The 17,642-nt window shown below is 55.6% G+C and overlaps 1 protein-coding gene across 8 annotated transcripts; it reads right to left on the bottom strand.

Annotated features, from left to right (window-relative positions):
* Nucleotides 1-6,390: 6,390 nt before the first annotated feature.
* Nucleotides 6,391-11,711, bottom strand: LOC119855204 (putative N-acetyltransferase 8B). Of its 8 annotated transcripts, XM_043512890.1 has the most exons (4): nucleotides 10,935-11,071; nucleotides 7,876-8,076; nucleotides 6,528-7,232; nucleotides 6,391-6,484 (listed from the first exon to the last, which is right to left on the bottom strand). In XM_043512890.1, the coding sequence occupies exon 3, from the start codon at nucleotides 7,208-7,210 to the stop codon at nucleotides 6,539-6,541; it is 672 nt and encodes a 223-aa protein (XP_043368825.1). In that variant the 5' UTR covers nucleotides 7,211-7,232; nucleotides 7,876-8,076; nucleotides 10,935-11,071; the 3' UTR covers nucleotides 6,391-6,484; nucleotides 6,528-6,538. The 8 variants fall into 8 exon arrangements, with proteins under 8 accessions (XP_043368825.1, XP_038256779.1, XP_038256780.1 ...); XM_038400851.2 differs by lacking the exon at nucleotides 10,935-11,071 and adding an exon at nucleotides 11,574-11,711 and having other exon boundaries at nucleotides 6,391-7,232; XM_038400852.2 differs by lacking the exon at nucleotides 10,935-11,071 and adding an exon at nucleotides 11,574-11,705 and having other exon boundaries at nucleotides 6,391-7,232; nucleotides 7,876-8,073.
* Between the last annotated feature and the right edge of the window lie 5,931 nt (nucleotides 11,712-17,642).

Genomic DNA, 17,642 nt, shown 5'->3' with positions numbered 1-17,642 from the left:
GCCTTGGCTCTGCACGGCTCCTGGAAGCAGTGGCATGGCCCCGCTTCTAGGCGTAGGGGCAGCCAGGGGACTCCATGTGCTGCTCGTGCCCAAAGTACCAGCTCCGCAGCTCCCATTGCTTGGGAGCTGCAGGGGCGCTGGCTGCAGATGAGGCAGCACGCAGAACCTCCTGGCCACACCTCTGCATAAGAGCCAGAGAGGGGGACATGCGGCTGCTTCCGGGAGCTGCCTGAGGTAAGTGTCGCTCGGAGACTGCACCCCTGAGCCCCTCCCGTGCCCCAACCCTCTGCCCCAGCCCTGATTTCCCCTCCCACCCTCTGAACCCCTTGATCCCAGCCTGGAGCACCTTCTGTGCCCCAAACCTCTCATTTCTGGCCCTCACCCCCAGCCGGAGCCCTCACCCCCTCCCACACCCCAACCCCTTGAGCCAGCTCAGTGAAAATGAGTGAGTGAGCGAGGGTGGGGAGAGCAAGCGGCAGAGGGAGTGGGGGTGGGGGGTCAGGGGTATTGGGTTTTCATCTTCCTCCCCGTTGCTTGTTGGGATCCATAGAGCGTAGTCCTCTGCTGAGCTCCCGGGTAGCCAGCCAGCTCACTGATTGACCAACCGCTCAGTTAAGCACAGAGAAGTGGGTTTAAAAAAACCCTGTTGCAAAAGGCTCGGTGTTGGGGAAAGCTCCTGCTGTCTGCTCCTGGGCTCGGCTTCTCCCAGCCCACTAGGGCCTTTGGCAAAGCACCTGCCCTGCCCGCTTGCCCTGCTGGAATCTGAGTCTGGTCACGGGACCCTGTTGGGCACACCCAGAACTATCACACCCGATTCCAGAAGCTTCTGGCTGTGGTGGGCTAATGGTGCATCTGCCAAATACGCTGCCCCAGACACGACTCGCCGCAAGCGCTCTCTCCCGCTTAGGCAGGGGGGTTACACCGGCCCAGACTCAGCCTTTGACCTGGGCACGACTGGTTGGGCCTGGTGGAGGTTGGTGAACAGGAGCCCTTTCTCCAGCAACTCCTGCCTGGCCCCCTGTAAACTTGCTGTGGCCTGCGTGTCCTCATGCATGTACAGCTGGGGGCTCTGGCACACGCGTGTGCACAGCCAATAGCGGCATGAACTAAAGCGGGGGCCAGGGGGAGAGGTCTGTGCAGAGCTCCAGCCCAAGGGCAAGTGTGAATTCAATCGGCTGCACGTGGCAATGAGTGAGGGTGGGAGAACAGGTGCTTTGTACCTGCAGGGTGAGGGTTGGGGCCCTTTCCAGCCAGCTACCCCATCCCTCTGGCACCAAGCCTGGGAAAGTGAAAATGGCCTGTCCGCCCATGCGCCCCCGGCTGGGGCTGGAGAAGCAAGTGGGGCAGGCTTGGAGGGGGCCAGGTGGAGGAAGGGCGTTAATCAGCGCCAGTCAGGAAGGCTGGAAGAGTCGGGTTCTGTTCAGCTGAGGGGCCGGAACCAAGTCAATCTGAGCTCCCCTGGCTCTCCTCCCAGGAACCACCAAGTCACGGCAGCTCCGGGTCCCTCTGGCCCAGTGATGGGCAACCTAGGCTAGTGCGTGGGCTGCATGAGTAGCCCTCCTTCATCTCAGTGGGCCGCAAGATTGAAATTGGGCATGTGCACTAACCATGACCCCATGACTAAGATTAAATACATTTAATACAGGCCGAATATTTCATAGCAAGTTATAGGTTTCAGAGTAGCAGCCGTGTTAGTCTGTATTCGCAAAAAGACAAGGAGTACTTGTGGCACCTTAGAGACTAACAAATTTATTAGAGCATAAGCTTTCGTGAGCTACAGCTCACTTCATTGGATGCATTCCGATGAAGTGAGCTGTAGCTCACGAAAGCTTATGCTCTAATAAATTTTTTAGTCTCTAAGGTGCCACAAGTCCTCCTTTTCTTATAGCAAGTTATAGAAATGCTTAATCGTTCATGTGTTCATAGAACTGTCACCAACTTCTAATAGTAAAAATAGAAATATTTACGCTAACCTATCTCATGCTCAGTGCGACTTCTGGTTGGCTCTGTCCTCCACGCGCTTTCTGAGATGAGGAGTAAGGGATGTGCAGACGCTTCGCCACCGAGGGTTCCAGCCGTTGGGCTGGTGCGCTTCTTGCATTTGATGTGTCCGGCTCGTAGCAGAAAAATTCAGCTCCCATGTGTATGTTGAGCCAAAGATTGACATGAGCTTTGCAGTGCAATGCCGGAGAACTAGACCAGGGTATTGATCCATCGTTCTCGTAAACCTTTCCTCTTTAGCTGGTTAATTCCATCTTCGTCCAGGGCATGGACGTGAATTAATTCCTCCTCAAACTTCCTTTTATCACCCCCAAGCCTCGGACATACCACTCCACATTCACTCAGATCAAATGCAAGTGGATTGGAGGGCGCCGAGAGGCAGAACTTCAGATCGCTCAGAGAAGAAAAGAGGTTCTCGAAACGCTCTGCCAGTGTAGCCAGCGCTTGGGGTGAACTGGCGGACAGATTCAGTTCCTTGATCAATGTCTGTCTAGCATTTATTTCAAACGCGGGCAGTGAGTGTAGTCACATAGAGGTAACTGAGTTGACATTAGTTAGTAAGTTAGTAAGTGTAGATGAATTTTCTGACACTAGCAATTGGTGCGGGCAGGAGGTGATTTTCCCCCCTGCAATGACTCGTTCAACGCGTTCAGGTGACTAGTGATGTCGATGAGAAAAGTCACATCCAAAATCCAGTTTTCATCTTCTAACTTTAGGTACATTTGAGATTTCTGAGCAAGAAACTGCTGGATTTCTGGTAGAAGTGCCAGGAAATGGCCCAGAACTTTACTACGGCGTAACCGGCGCACTTCAGTGGGCATGATGCGGTCTCCATCTTCTGTTTCAATTTGGTCCACGTGTTCCCCACCCAGACGGTGACGCAGGGGGTGGACGCGTATGAAGTGAACAATCTGCACCCCATTGTCCATTAGAAGCTTTCAGTCTCTCTCTTAGCAAGTTTAGCGCAGAGCACTTCTTCGTGTATTATGCAATGCACACCAACTACGGCAGGTACACAAGCTTTCAGCAACGCCACACATCCATGGTGTGTTCCTGGCACGGAGGGGCACCCACCTGTTGTAACCTGCTTCAAGAAACAAAGGCCTTTCCCAGCTGCTTGGCTAGTCCCTGCCCTGCCCCCTCCTCCAGGCACTGCCCAGCCCTCCCCGCCCCCCCCAAGTGTGCACCCCCCTTTCCCAATACCTGATCCTTATAGCATGCCTGCCACTCAATGAGCAGCCTCCCCCATGCCCGCAGCCTCCCTACAACCCCTGCTTCTACCCAATCACTGACCCTCCCCAGCCCCTCCATCTGTCCCACGCCCCCAACAGCTGGCTGGAGAGGATGGGCTGGCGGCCCGGATTTGCTTTACATCTTAGCTGACTAATCCAAACAGAAATGCAACGTCTCCCCGCCCATTCTGCCACCTGAGGGCCCAGGGCCTTGGTCACTGGGTGGCAGGCGGCCCAGCCTGGCTCCAACACGAACGGAGCGGGCAGGAACCCCAGCCCTGTGCGGGCGCTCTGTGCCCAGCTCCAGGAGCGTTGCTAATGCAAACAGCTCCGGCCCAGCGTCCTGCCAACCGACCGGCAGCCAGGTACGGACCAGCACGACGGCCCCGTGTCAATAGGCCCAACAAGCTGCCCATTGTACCTGCCAGCGGAGGTGGGCGCAAGGAGACGGGCGCCCGGCCTGGGCCTGGCTTCTGCTGCTAGGTGGCAGCTACCAAGGCCTGAGGAAGGGGAGCTGGACCGGGCTGGTGCAGCATCACTGTGCGGAGAGGGCTCCACTGCTGAGCTAGTAGGAGAAATACGATGTGCAAGGAAAGGGGGGTCCTGGCTCCTTGGGCTCTTGGCTCGTCTCCTGCCCAGCCTGGGCAGCGCCTCTGGCAGCTTGGCACTGAGGACACATGGAGCAAAGAGCCCCGGTTACAGCCATGGAGAGAGAGAGCGAGAGCGAGCGCTGAAACAGTCCCCATGCCACAGTTCTGCCGGTGCCCCTCACTCCCAACCCACAGCCCCTGCTAGCCCAGCCCTGGGCTCCCCCGTCCCCCAGCTCTGCCAATGCCTGCCCCGATTTACGGGTTGCACAGTGGCTCAGCAAGCCTGGGCAAGCTATGCCCAGACCCATCCCTGTGCCCCTGAAATTCTGACCAGAGCGAGCCCGCGCCCCCACGATGCCCGAGGTGAAGGGCATGAAGTGAAGTGAAGGGCGTGAAAGCGGGGATTGAATTGGATGCTGCGGGCCGAATCAGACAACTCTGGGGGCAGGGTACGTCCTGCCCCTTCACCCACCGCCTGGCAGCATGCACGGGGCAGGGACCTGCAGGGGTGCTACTGGCTGCTTGTACAGCAATGAGCGGGGCACAGACGGCCTGGGGGGGCAGTGGCTCTGCTTTACCCCAGTGCGTCCCATTGCTGTCAATGGGAGTTAGGCACCCAACCGCTTAACCTTTGTAAACATGCCCTGATGTGACAGCAGCTCTGGAGAGAGGCTGGGGGGCTGGCTACGGGCACAGGATTCAAGGGGTTACACCCGCCACGGCTGGCTCAGTGGGGAGTGAAGGAGGGACTTGAGACCAGGGGTCAAACATGGAGCTGCCGCACGTGCTCCTCCCCCCTCCTTCTGCTGGATGAGGTGCTGGGCCACAGTGCCCCCCCCAACCCCAGCCCCTTAAACGCAGGCAGGGTTCAAAGCCAGCACAGCCCCCACCCCCATCCCAGTGCCTTTGCCTTTGCCTTCCCTTGGCAGCCCCTGCGTGGTGCGGTGGCGTTGCCTGCTTGGGGCTGCCCCTGCCTAGGATCCTCAGCTGGGGTCTGGGCACCTCCCGCCCTTTAGTATAGCTGTCCTCACACCCCACCGCTCACCCCAGAACAGTCAGGGACTGAGGCACAGAGCGGCTAAGTGACTGGCCCAAGGGCACCTAGGGAGGCTGTGGTGCAGCAGGGCATAGCACTGGTGTTGTCCAAGTCCGAAGCCAGAGCCCTAACCACTGCACCGCCCAGCCTCACACTGGGAAGGGTTAAAACCAGGCATTCCTTTCGCTGTGGGGCCTGCTCTCCATCAGCCTCTGGGGTCTGGCTCAGCTCTTGCAGGAGTCCCTGCCCTGGGAATGGCTGGGGAGGAGCTGGTGCTGCAGAATCCTGGCTGCTGACTGGTGACAAGGGTGCAGGGCTTTCCCCCGGGCAGCACCACCCAGCCAAGGACCCCAACAGATTGGCACCTCCCAGCCCCTGTGTGGTGTGGGGCTGGGCTCTGGGGGCACTGCAGGCCATTGGGGTCATGCCGCTCTGGGAGAGCCGTAGCTCTGGCTAGCTGGGAGAGCCGTAGCTCTGGCTAGCCGCCCACGTCCAGTCTCAGGTGCCCTCCCCAGGGTACGTACCCAGTTGGCTAGCCTGAGCGACTGCAGCCAGCTATTTTTAGCCTGCTAGCTCGAATCAGAGCTAGCGCGTCTTGGTCAACTGCCCTGGGAACCAGCCACCCAGCTGTGCTCTTAGGGCCAAGGACACGAACCCCCAGCAGAGCTGCATACTCCGGCCAAGCGGGGCGTTCACCCTCTCGCTTGTCTCCTGCCATGGCTGCTGCTGCAATCGAGACACCTCATGCTGCCTGGAAACGGGTGAGGGTGTCGGGGAGGAGCCGAGGACTCTGGGCTGCGAGGAGGAAGAGCAAGTGAGCATGTGCACCCAGGGCTGCCAAGTGCCTGGCCCATATAGGCCACCAAAGAGAAGGTCGAGCCGGATACAGCCCGTCTCCAAAAGGACATTGCACAACTAGTGGGTTCAGAGGAGGGCAACAGGGACGAACAAGGGCCTGGAAAAAACTCTCCCATGAAGAGATCGAAGAACCTGGGCTCATTCACTCTTGTCCATCTCCTTTCTAAGGTGACGTGCTCAACATGAATAAAAGAATGAATGGGCTACAGAATGAAGATCTAGCACTTCTGTTCCCCTTGTCTCAGGATACACCATCAAGGGGACAGCCAACGAAAGGGAAAGTGGGACATTGTAAACCTAGCAAAGAAATTACCTTTTCCACACAACACATAGCCAGCCTGTGGAACTCACTGCGACTGGATGTTGTGAGGGGTCAAGAAATTGGCAAGATCCAAGGATTGGATATTTCTGCGGATGATGGGAATGAGACACGAACCTGTCAAAGAAGAGTGGGTGAAAATTCAAATGAACCTTCATGGAGGTTTCCTTGCCGGGATCGCCTGGTTCTTTAGGAGTCAGGGATCATCTAGGAACCACTGAGCAAATGTGGGTGATGCCAATCCTGGCCGGCTCAGCTCCAGGGGTGAAGCTCAGATCCAGTGGGACCCAGGTGGCTGTGGCGAAGGGGGAGGCCCTGGGGGAACAATAATCCCAAGACAGCACAAGAACTGTGTCATGTATGTGAGACTTTTCCTCCAAGTTCAGTTTATTTCTCAACAAAAAAGGTAAAAAAAGTAGCCACTTGCTGGGAGTTAATTAACAAGCCAGGCAAAGCCCGCAGCGGCTGAGCGGGCAGGCAAAGAATCGCCACCTCCGAGCCTTCAGCGAGAGCCGGGAATCTCGTATCGGTAATAAATCACGGAGAACCGCAAGAAGCTGGTGAGGCGGGAGGGGGACCTCTCCGAGACCCTCCGGAAGCCCATGCTCTCATACAGCCGCTGGGCCGAGTCCTGAACCATGGAGGTGGACAGCACGACCGCACTGTACCCGCGATCCTGGGCGAAGCGGATGACCGTCCTGCAGAGCGCCCTGGCGATGCCCTGGCCCCGGTGCTCTCTCCCCACGGACATGCGCTTCAGTTCCAGGGCGTGCTCTCTTTCTGAGGGGTCCTGCGGCAGGATGGCCCCCACCATGCCCACCACCGCCCCCTCAGCCTCTGCCACCCAGAGACAAGAGTTTGCAGCCTCCAGGTAGCTTCTCCGGATGTCCAGGAGGTCGCTGCGAAGAGACTGCTGGACGTAACCAGTCCACAGAGCCCGGATGCAAAACCAGCCCCCGGTGAGAGCCAGCAGGACGGCCACGAGGGAGACCAGGAGGGACCCAGAGGCCGCGAGCACTGCTAGGAACAGGGCCAGGAAGAGCAGCTGGGCCTGGGGATGGGTCAGCATGTGGACATATGCAGCAGGAGCGTGTTCCGTAATCCCCCGGGCGAAGATGGTGCGCACCGCCTCGTAGTCACCGTCCTCGTACTGCCGGATGCGGTACGGGGCCATGGAGCTGCGCAGTCCAGGCCCCCTAGGGAAGACAGAGTTTAAAGCCAGGGGAGCGGATGGGACATTGCTGATCCACCGGCCACCTCCCGCAGTGCCCCCCGCTTCCCGCTGCTCCTCCTGACAGATCCCAGCCAGGAGGGTGGGAGGTGGCAGCAATTCAGGGACAAAAGTGAGGGGCTCGGACAAGCTTAGGGCTCCCTCGAGCACCAGCCAAGGGCACTAAGCTCCCCCCATTGCTCACTGACTCCTGGCAAACACCCACCCACAGCTCTGCCATCTCACCACCCCACTCCCAGCTACCTCCCATCAGCACCCACCCATCAGCCCCTCCCTGCAGCCCTGCCCTGCAAGAGGAGCACCAGAGACTGCTTTGTCCCTGCCTGTGAGAGACAATCTGTCCCGGGGCTCAGGATAGAGGGATTGGGGGGCAGGGCAGGGGGCTTCACTAGGCGGACACTGCCCCTTTAAACGCCAGCCCCAGCTGGCAACAGGCTGGCCATGGAGGTTCCCTGCCCCACGCTCCAAGCAGCTCCCCAGACTAACAGGCTGCGATTCCACCTGGAAGGGGACGGCAGGTGTCTGTGGATCAGCCTCTCCCCCTCCCCCAGATCCACACCCAGAGCAGCTCGCACTGCAGTAGTCCCCTTGCCCAGCGTGGTACCTACCCAGCGGGGGTGCGGCACTGCGGGTCACAGCCGGCCCTTTGGGCTCACGCTGCTCAGGAAGAGCTGCTGCCCTTGCAAGAGTTTTGGGAGCAGATCCCTGGATCCCGAGTCCCCAGAGATTTCACGCTTGGGAGTGGAAGAGGCTTTCTGGACTGTGGGAGAAGAGAGCCACTCTGCATCGGGGACTTTGCCGCCACGCTGCTGGGGACAAAGGACAATAACCGTCAGCTGGGACCAAACCCATAGGAAGCTCCTCGACTCCATGGGGCACTTCCGGGATTCCTTATTCCTCTTCTGCTCTTTCACCTTCCCAGGCAGGGGGCCCAGTCCTGGGATGGGAGGGGAAGTCTGGGAAGCAGGAGGGGTTGGGAGACCCCAGAGGGGGCAGGTGTCAGCGGGATAGAGAGGAACGAAGGGGTGGAATCGTCCGGCAGGGAAGAGGTTGGAGCCCCAGCGCTTGGGACATTGAACAGGCACAAGCAGGTCCGTGCTGCCCGGGACGGCCTGGACTGGCTGACCCTGCCTGGTGCTATCAGCTGCACAGCTGGGGCCTCCCGTCCTCCCTGGGCATGGCCAACAGCCCTCAGGGCGTCCAGCTCTGTGGGCCACAGCAGACAGGCAGCTTGGGGATTATTTTAAGGCACGAACAGCCATAAACCCCCTGCACAGCCACTTCGCCAGGCCCCTGGAGTGCTCATCTGGCGGTTTGATTTGTCTCCCCCCAGCCAGTGATCCCAACTAGCAATCGGGAAATTCTCCCCAGCCTTGTCGTTGGCGTACGTGGCATAACCCCAGCCCCGCGAGGAGGCCAGCAGCCATCCCAGGCAGCTGTGGGCTGATGGGTTGGCACTAAACCGGGAGCCTGGCACTGCTGGTGACGGGGGCACGTTGCTCAGTGCCTCCCTTTACACACCGGGGCTTGCACACTTTGGGGCGAAGCTCTGTGGATCTAACACTTCCCTGGGGAGACCCCGGACGGCCTGACTCCCAGCCACGGGCTCCAACCACAGGACCCTCCTGCTGCTCGACGGCTGCCCTTGGGGCTGAGCGCCAGGGGAAATGCTCCTTGACCGGCACAGGGGCGGGCCTGACGGGGGCCGGATCCCCTCAGTTAGGCCTGGCCAGGCTCTTTGCACAGCAGGAGAGAGAGCGCAGCCGTCAGGGCTCGCCCGGTCACCCCTGTTCTGCTGCCTGGCTGGGCAGGACACCTGGGTTCTCTCCCCTGCTCTCTGAACACCCTGGGCTCCAAAGCTCCGTGCAGCCGCGGATTGGGCAGCCAGTCCCCGCTCCATGCCCTGCGGGGGGCATGCGGGGGGCCAGCTCAGGCCCTGGAGACGGTTTCAGTTCCTGCTTTTGCAGTGGAGCAGGAAACGCTCCCCACTGCAGCCTGGTCCTCTCCCGAGCAGCCACTTAGCACCATGGCACAGGCCAGCCACCGCTCTGCGGCCTGTCAAACCCCAGGGTGCAGTGACACCCCGCAGTGCCCCAGCCCCTCCCAGCCGCTTTGCCAGAGGCAGGACTCACCTGTGCACAGACCCCAGCCAGGTGCCTCCCAGCCAGCGTGGACGCCCCCCCACTTCCAGCCAAGCGCTCCAGAGCAAGGGTGATATAACCACTTGCTGCACAGAGCCAAGATGGAGCCTCCCCCGGGAATCCAGCCAGCTGGCAGAGCCCAGGCTGCTTCAAGGGAAAGCAGGCTTTAGAGAGAGCCTGACACAGGCAGCTCTGCCTGGGGGGACAGTGCGGGGTCTTTGCAGCAGGTCAGCTCCCCCCCCCCGACAGCCACACTCGAGCAATAAGCTGCTCGCCCCCCCACTCCGGAGCCCACCCCTCTAGCTGCTTCCCTCCTTGCTGGCGGAAGCTCAGGCTGGTTCCCAGGCATGGACGCTGATTATGTCGGGTTGCCTATGCATGGCACATAATGAGCTGCTCTCTGGCTGGGAGCCCCCATCTCTGTAAGGGGCTCACACCACGACCCCCTCCCCCCACCAGCGGCCTGGCAAAGCACGTTCCCTAGGGGTCAGGCCTAGTCTACTATACGCAGCAGCTAACAGCTGCAGCCAGGCAGCGTGGGCTAGTGGCTGGGGTGGTGGGCTAGCATACAGGAGACTGGGGCTACCCCAGCTATGCCCCTGACCTGCTGCAGGACGCCGGCTCGGCCCCTTCCCTGCCTGGGCGTGTTTCCCCTTTGCCTGGGGCTTCTCGCTGGACTGGGAGCTGCTGGGGGCAGAGACTGTCCCGCTGCGTGTGTGCAGGACAATGGGGCGTCCAGGCGCTGCAGGGGTCACACCCACAACTAATAGTGTGGGTTGCAGGTGGAACTGGGGTGGGGGAAGTGAGCAAACTGGAGCCACAGCCCTTCCCCCCCCAATCCCTCTTGCCCAGTGACAGGGGGATGGGCGCTCAGCAAATGCAAAGGTCAATGACACCTGCCCCAGGTTATTCGCATCCCACTTGGGCTAGCTGAAGCCCCCTGTACCGCGCTGCGCAGGAGAGACATCCCTGATGCGGTGGTTACTGCGGAGAAGCTACAGGCCACGCCAGAGCTGTCTGTGGGGCAGGGACACTTTATAGTGGGGGGAGCTGGAAGCCAGTGAAACTGTCCCCAAACTTTTAACCTGGCACCCCCGCTCCGCTTAGCCTGTCTGTGCCCTGCCCTCCCACCCCGAGCAGTGTCTCTGGGAGGGGGAACACAGACGCAGGTAAGGGGGCCGAGACTAGGGGCAGGCATGGGGCTGGGAGTGGAGGCCTGCGTAAAACCTGGGGGTCTGCAGGACCCCTTATACCCCTACTTCCCATGCCTATGCTGGCCGCTACAAGTCCTAACAGGATGGGTGGCCCCGTCTATCGCCATGAAAATAAGCCTGACAGTGATCCTTTAATCTCAGGTACCCCCTGTCTCGTGTACCCCCAAGTTTCACCCCACTTAAAACTACTTCCTTACAAAACCAGACATAAAAATCCCAAAGTGTCCCAGCCCACTAGTACTGAACAATGGCTGACGTTCTCATTTGTACCATGTAATTATAAATCAATTGGACTATAGATCTTGTACTTACATTTCAGCGTACAGTCTATAGAGCAGTACAGACAAGTCAGTGTCGGTATGAAATTTGAGTTTGTCCTGACTTCACTAGTGTCACAGAGTGTGGGGGAGTCCAGGCCCTGCACCCCTCTTCCTGGGATTTACTGTGACTCTCAGCCAGCCAATAAAACGGAAGGTTTATTGGACAATAGGAACACAGCCTAAAACAGAGCTTGGGGGTACAACCAGGACCCTTCAGTCAAGTCCTTCTGAGAGTGCAGGGAGCTTAGACCCCAGCCCTGGAGTTCCCTGCTTTCCACCACCCAGCCCCAAATAGAAACCAACCTCCCCCCAGCCGGCTCCCTCCTGCGGCCTTTGTCCCCATTCCCAGGGCAGAGGTGTTACCTCCCCCTCTCCCTCCTGGCTCCGGTGACAGGCTCTCAGGTCTCCCACCCCCAGTGAAACTTCCCTGCCACATTCCCAGCTCAACACCCCCCCCCCTCCCGGCTGCATCGCAGCTAGTGCTGTTTATGTGACCTGTTGTAAAACCAGGCAAATCTCTAATGAGTTGATGTCCCCCATGGAAGACCCCCTCGTACCCCCAGGGGAACATGTACCCCTGGCTGAGAAGCACTGCTTTATCTCACCCACAGACACCCATGCACACCCCTACCTCAGGCCAGCAGCGAGGGTTCTGCAGAGGGTAAAGCAGCGAAAGGGAAAGGAGGGCACAGGAAGGTCTCGGTGTTTCCTGGGGAAGGGAGGAGCAGCTGAAGGAGAACATGCTGCGTGACTGTCCTCTGAGGCGCTGACGCAGCCCATCGATCTGCGCAGGCTCGGGGCATGCTGTTACCCAGGCTCAGGCACTGAAAGGCTTGTCCACACTCACACAGGCAGGCAAGCGAACCCAGCTCTTCTGACTCCTACCCAGGCCCCTAACCACTGGGCCAGCCTTCCTGTGCCATCAGCCCATAACAGAGCAGGGTGTTCTGGGATGCTAGGTGTTCGTATATAGGCCTGTTTGTTGGCCTGGGACAGAATTTTGGGTTTGACTTTCGATATTCTTATATCCTTACTAATACGTGTGAGCAAAGACACTGTAAAAAAGAAAAGGAGGACTTGTGGCACCTTAGAGACTAACAAATTTATTTGAGCATAAGCTTTCGTGAGCTACAGCTCACTTCATCGGATGCACTGAGTGTTGCTTCTCATAGAATCATAGAATATCAGGGTTGGAAGGGACCTCAGGAGGTATCTAGTCCAACCCCCGCTCAAAGCAGGACCAACACCAACTAAATCATCCCCGCCAGGGCTTTGTCAAGCCGGGCCTTAAAAACCTCTAAGGATGGAGATTCCACCACCTCCCTAGGGAGCCCATTCCAGCGCTTCACCACCCTCCTAGTGAAAAAGTGTTTCCTGTTATCCAACCTAGACCTCCCCCACTGCAACTTGAGACCATTGCTCCTTGTTCTGTCATCTGCCACCACGGAGAACAGCCGAGCTCCATCTTCTTTGGAACCCCCCTGCAGGTAGTTGAAGGTTGCTATCAAATCCCCCCTCACACTTCTCTTCTGCAGACTAAATAACCCCAGTTTCCTCAGCCTCTCCTCGTAAGTCATATGCCCCAGCCCCCTAATCATTTTTGTTGCCCTCCGTGGGACTCTCTCCAATTTGTCCACATCCCTTCTGTACTGGGGGGCCCAAAACTGGACGCAGTACTCCAGATGTGGCTTCATCAGTGCTGAATAGAGGGGACTAATCACTTCCCTCGGTCTGCTAGCAATGCTCCTACTTATACAGCCCAATATGCCATTAGCCTTCTTGGCAACAAGGGCCCACTGCTGACTCACATCCAGCTTCTCGTCCACTGTAATCCCCAGGTCCTTTGCTGCAGAACTGCCACTTAGCCAGTCAGTCCTCAGCCTGTAGCAGTTCATGGGATTCTTCCTTCCTAAGTGCAGGACTCTGCATTTGTCCTTGATGAACCTTATCAGATTTCTTTTGGCCCAATTCTCCAATTTGTCTACATCACTCTGGACCCTATCCCTACCCTCCAGCGTATCTACCTCTCCCCACAGTTTAGTGTCATCCGCAAACTTGCTGAGGGTGCAATTAATCCCATAATCCAGATCATTAATAAAGATGTTGAACAAAACCGGCCCCAAGACCGAATCCTGGGGCACTCCGCTTGATACCGGATGCCAAGTAGGCATTGAGCCATTGATCACTACCCATTGAGCCCGTCGATCTAGCCAGCTTTCTATCTACCTTGTAGTTCATTCATCCAATCCATACTTTTTTAACTTGCTGGCAAGAATACTGTGAGAGACCGTATCAAAAGCTTTGCTAATGTCCAGATATATCACATCCGCTGCTTTCCCCATATCCACAGAGCCCATTATCTCATCATAGAAGGCAATCAGGTTTGTCAGGCATAACTTGTCCTTGGTGAATCCTTGTTGACTGTTCCTGATCACTTTCCTCTCCTCCAAGTGCTTCAAAATGGATTCCTTGAGGACCTGCTCCATGATTTTTTCAGGGACTGAGGTGAGGCTGACCAGTCTGTAGTGCCCCAGATTCTCCTTCTTCACTGTTTTAAAGATGGGCACTATATTTGCCTTTTTTCAATCATCCGGGACCTCCCCCGATCGCCATGAGTTTTCAAAGATAATGGCCAATGGCTCTGCAATCACATCAACCAACTCCCTCAGCCAACTCCCTCAGATGCATTAGATCCGGCCCCAATGGACTTGTGCACGTCCAGCTTTTCTAAATAGTCCTTAACCTGTTCTTTCACCACTGAGGGCTGGTCATCTCCTCCCCATGCTGTGCTGCCCACTGCAGTAGTCTGGGAACTGACCTTGTCTGTGAAGACCATGGCAAAAAAAGCATTGAGTACTTCAGCTTTTTCCACATCCTCTGTCACTAGGTTGCCTCCCTCATTCAGTAAGGGTCCCACACTTTCCCTGACCACCTTCTTGTTGCTAACATACCTGTAGAAACCCTTCTTGTTACCCTTCACATGCCTTACTAGCTGCAACTCCAGTTGCGCTTTGGCCTTCCTGATTACACACCTATGTGCCCAAGCAATATTTTTATACTCCTCCCTAGTCATCTGTCCAAGTTTCCACTTCTTGTAAGCTTCCTTTTTGAGTTTAAGCTCACCGAAGATTTCTCTGTTAAGCCAAGCTGGTCGCCTGTCATATTTGCTATTCTTTCTACACATCGGGATGGTTTGTTCCTGTGCCCTCAATAAGGTTTCTTTAAAATACAGCCAGCTCTCCTGGTCTCCTTTCCCCCTCATATTAGCTTCCCAAGGGATCCTGCCCATCAATTCCCTGAGGGAGTCAAAGTCTGCTTTTCTGAAGCCCAGGGTCCATATTCTGCTGCTCTCCTTTCTTCCTTTCATCAGGATCCTGAACTCGACCATCTCACGGTCACTGCTGCCCAAGTTGCCACCCACTTCTACTTCCCCTACCAATTCTCCCGTTTCTAAGCAGCAGGTCAAGAGGAGCACAGCCCCTAGTCGGTTTCTCCAGCTCTCCAACACTCTCCAAAAACTTCCTGGATTGTCTGGGCATTGCTGTATTGCTCTCCCAGCAGATGTCAGGGTGATTGAATTACCCCATGAGAACTAGGGCCTGTGATCTGGAAACTTCTGATAGATGTCTGAAGAAAGCCTCGTCTACCTCCTCCTCCAGGTCCGGTGGTCTATAGCCCACGCCCACCATGACACCACCTTTGTTGCTCTCGCCTCTAAACTTAACCCAAAGACTCTCCACTGGCTTTTCTCCAGCCAGCTGCTGCCCAGCCAGATGGGTGTGTTTGTATAATGAGAAGTGAGATAAGGAAGAGAGTTAAAAGTGTTACAGGGCATGGTGGGAGTGTAATACACCAGCACACGCTGAAAGGCTGCCTGGCTCCTCTCTCAAGCCAGGGTCAAGCAACCATTTAGGAGGGGCAAAGAGGGTTGGCGGGGGAGGCATAAGAAACATTAAAAGCCAAAGAAAGCCTGGCCCTGACCAGAACAGAACCTCACTCCTTGCCCCTCCCATGGGATACAAAAGAGGTGGGACGAAAACTCCAGACTCAAACCCCTCCAAAATGAACATCCATTATAAGAGGCGTGTACTGCAGATATATTTGGGCCTCCTAAGAAGGAGGAAGTGGGAATAGGGAAAGGGAACACAGGCTCTGCGGTGTCAGAGCTAGGAACGGGAACATGGGGACACAGGCTCTGCGGTGTCAGAGTTGCGAACGGGGACCCGGGGACAGGCTCTGCGGCGCTGGAGCTGGGAAGGGGGACATGGGGACACAGGCTCTGCGATGTCAGAGCTTGGAACGGGGACACAGGTTCTGTGGTGTCAGAGCTGGAAAGGGGGACACAGGGACAGGCTCTGTGGCACTGGAGCTGGGAAGGGGGACACGGGGACAGGCTCTGCAGTGTCAGAGCTGGGAATGGGGAAAGGCTCTGCGGCGTCGAAGCTATGGATATACTTGCTTCAAACTAGCCCCAGTAACCATGGCATTGCCTGCACTTTGGACTTCTGGTCTGCTGCTTGCTGCTTCTGTGACAAGTACAAGGGGTAGGGGTGAAGGGGCCCTGTCATAAATCTAAAGGGAAGGTAACCACCTTTCTGTCCACAGTGCTATAAAATCCCTCCTGGCCAGAGCCAAAACCCTTTCACCTGCAAAGGGTTAAGAAGCTAGGATAACCTCGCTGGCACCTGACCACAATGACCAATGAGAGACAAGATACTTTCAAATCTGGAGGGGGGGGGAACAAAGGGTCTGTCTGTCTGTCTAGAAACTCTGTTAAGTTAGTTAGTAATCTAGCTAGAAATGCGTTAGATTTCCTTTTGTTTAATGGCTGGTAAAATAGCTGTGCTGGAGGGAATGTATATTCCTGTTTTTGTGTCTTTTTGTAACTTAAGGTTTTGCCTAGAGGGATTCTCTATGTTTTGAATCTAATTACCCTGTAAAGTGTTTACCATCCTAATTTTACAGAGGTGATTCTTTTACCTTTTCTTTAATTAAAATTCTTCTTTTAAGAACCTGATAGATTTTTCATTGTTCTTAAGATCCAACGGTTTGGGTCTGTGTTCACCTGTACAAATTGGTGAGGATTTTTATCAAGCCTTCCCCAGGAAAGGGGTGTAGGGCTTGAGGGGATATTTTGGGGGAAGACGTCTCCAAGTGGTCTCTTTCCCTGTTCTTTGTTAACACGCTTGGTGGTGGCTGCATACGGTTCAAGGACAAGGCAAAGTTTGTACCTTGGGGAAGTTTTTAACCTAAGCTGGTAAGAATAAGCTTAGGGGGTCTTTCATGCAGGTCCCCACATCTGTACCCTAGAGTTCAGAGTGGGGAAGGAACCTTGACAGGCCCCTAACCCTAAGTGGGTGCATTCACTAGAAGTCCCAGGAGAAGAGGTTCCTGAACATCAGTGGGATGCCCAAGTGGGGTCTAAGAAGTGCTGGGAGCTGGGCCAGTGATTGACAGCAGATGAGACGCCAAATGATTTTTGCCTCCTTTTCTGTTCACTAAGACACGGTGTTAGGGGGATCCCAGAGTCATGCGGGTGCGACTGGACATGGGGGGGTCACATCGCAGGTGGAGAGTAACTCTGCAGCCATGAAGTCAAAATGCATCATTTGCAAATGTGTTGTGAACACATGCTGCTTCTGCCACTTTTCCTAGGCAGTGGCCAGCTTCCCTGTGGCTGGGTTTTAATGCTCCAGGGACATTGGGACAGTTAGTGAAACATTCTCATGAACCTTTGCTCGGGGACCTGGTCATCAACTACACCAGGAAAAGGACTTTTTTGCTGGTATGACAGCAGCTATCCTAGGGCTTCTGCTGGTCGAGCTCTGGGGGCCAAAAAAAGTCATCCCCTAACCAACACAGTGGTATTATGAGCTCTGTAGTGCAGTGTTGGAATTATTATTTGAAATGATTAATATTAATATGGGAAAGCACAGCACACCAATTTAACCATAAATTCCTGTATTGACTCCAAAGGCCAAATGGCAGGTAGACAATTGCTCTAAACATGCCTAAAAAGCCTAACAAGCAATTTACTACAGCCAAACAGTAACAAAACATGTTTAGTTTCAGAGTAGCAGCCGTGTTAGTCTGTATTCGCAAAAAGAAAAGGTGTACTTGTGGCACCTTAGAGACTAACAAATTTATTACAGCATAAGCTTTCGTGAGCTACAGCTCACTTCATCAGATGCATTCCGATGTTTAGGCATTTGATCAAGATACTGTACTTACAAACGGGCTAAACTCGGGGGAGCTGAGATCCACTGACGTGGTCAGGCAGGTATTAGCAATGACCCCTTTCAGAGTTCACATCTTATCCCCTTTAACAAACAAAGGATGTCATTGCCAATCACTGACTTTGGCTAAAAACCAGTTGAAGACAGTTCACCTTTATTTCCAGTCTTCATCCAGACAAGATTTACAACCGCCTTTCTCCCCAAGGTCTTTCCTCCCCTGCTTCTATCTGTCCAACACGTTTCCCATTGCACCTGGGTTCACCCATGTTTAATGCTGGTGTGTGGGCTGGGGACAGGCTGTGTGAACTCACTGTAAGACAGACTCTCTTTGATTCATTAAAACCATCTGCAGTCACCCCTATCAGTCAGAGGCCTTCTCCTTATCTCATTAGTTATTCTTTGACCCAGACATCCTCCCTACCTCATTCCTTCAGGCCTTAGCACTTCTTATTTTCAAGGCCTTC

Source organism: Dermochelys coriacea, chromosome 4 (genome assembly GCF_009764565.3).
Source record: "Dermochelys coriacea isolate rDerCor1 chromosome 4, rDerCor1.pri.v4, whole genome shotgun sequence".
Lineage (NCBI taxonomy): Eukaryota > Metazoa > Chordata > Testudines > Dermochelyidae > Dermochelys > Dermochelys coriacea.
The sequence above is the reverse complement of the archived record's forward strand: the minus strand, read 5'-3'. Positions and strand labels throughout refer to the sequence as shown.

What these genes read in the sequence shown, in the direction of transcription:
- LOC119855204 (XM_038400851.2), bottom strand. Translation starts at nt 7,210, where the DNA reads ATGGCCCCGTACCGCATCCGGCAGTACGAGGACGGTGACTACGAGGCG.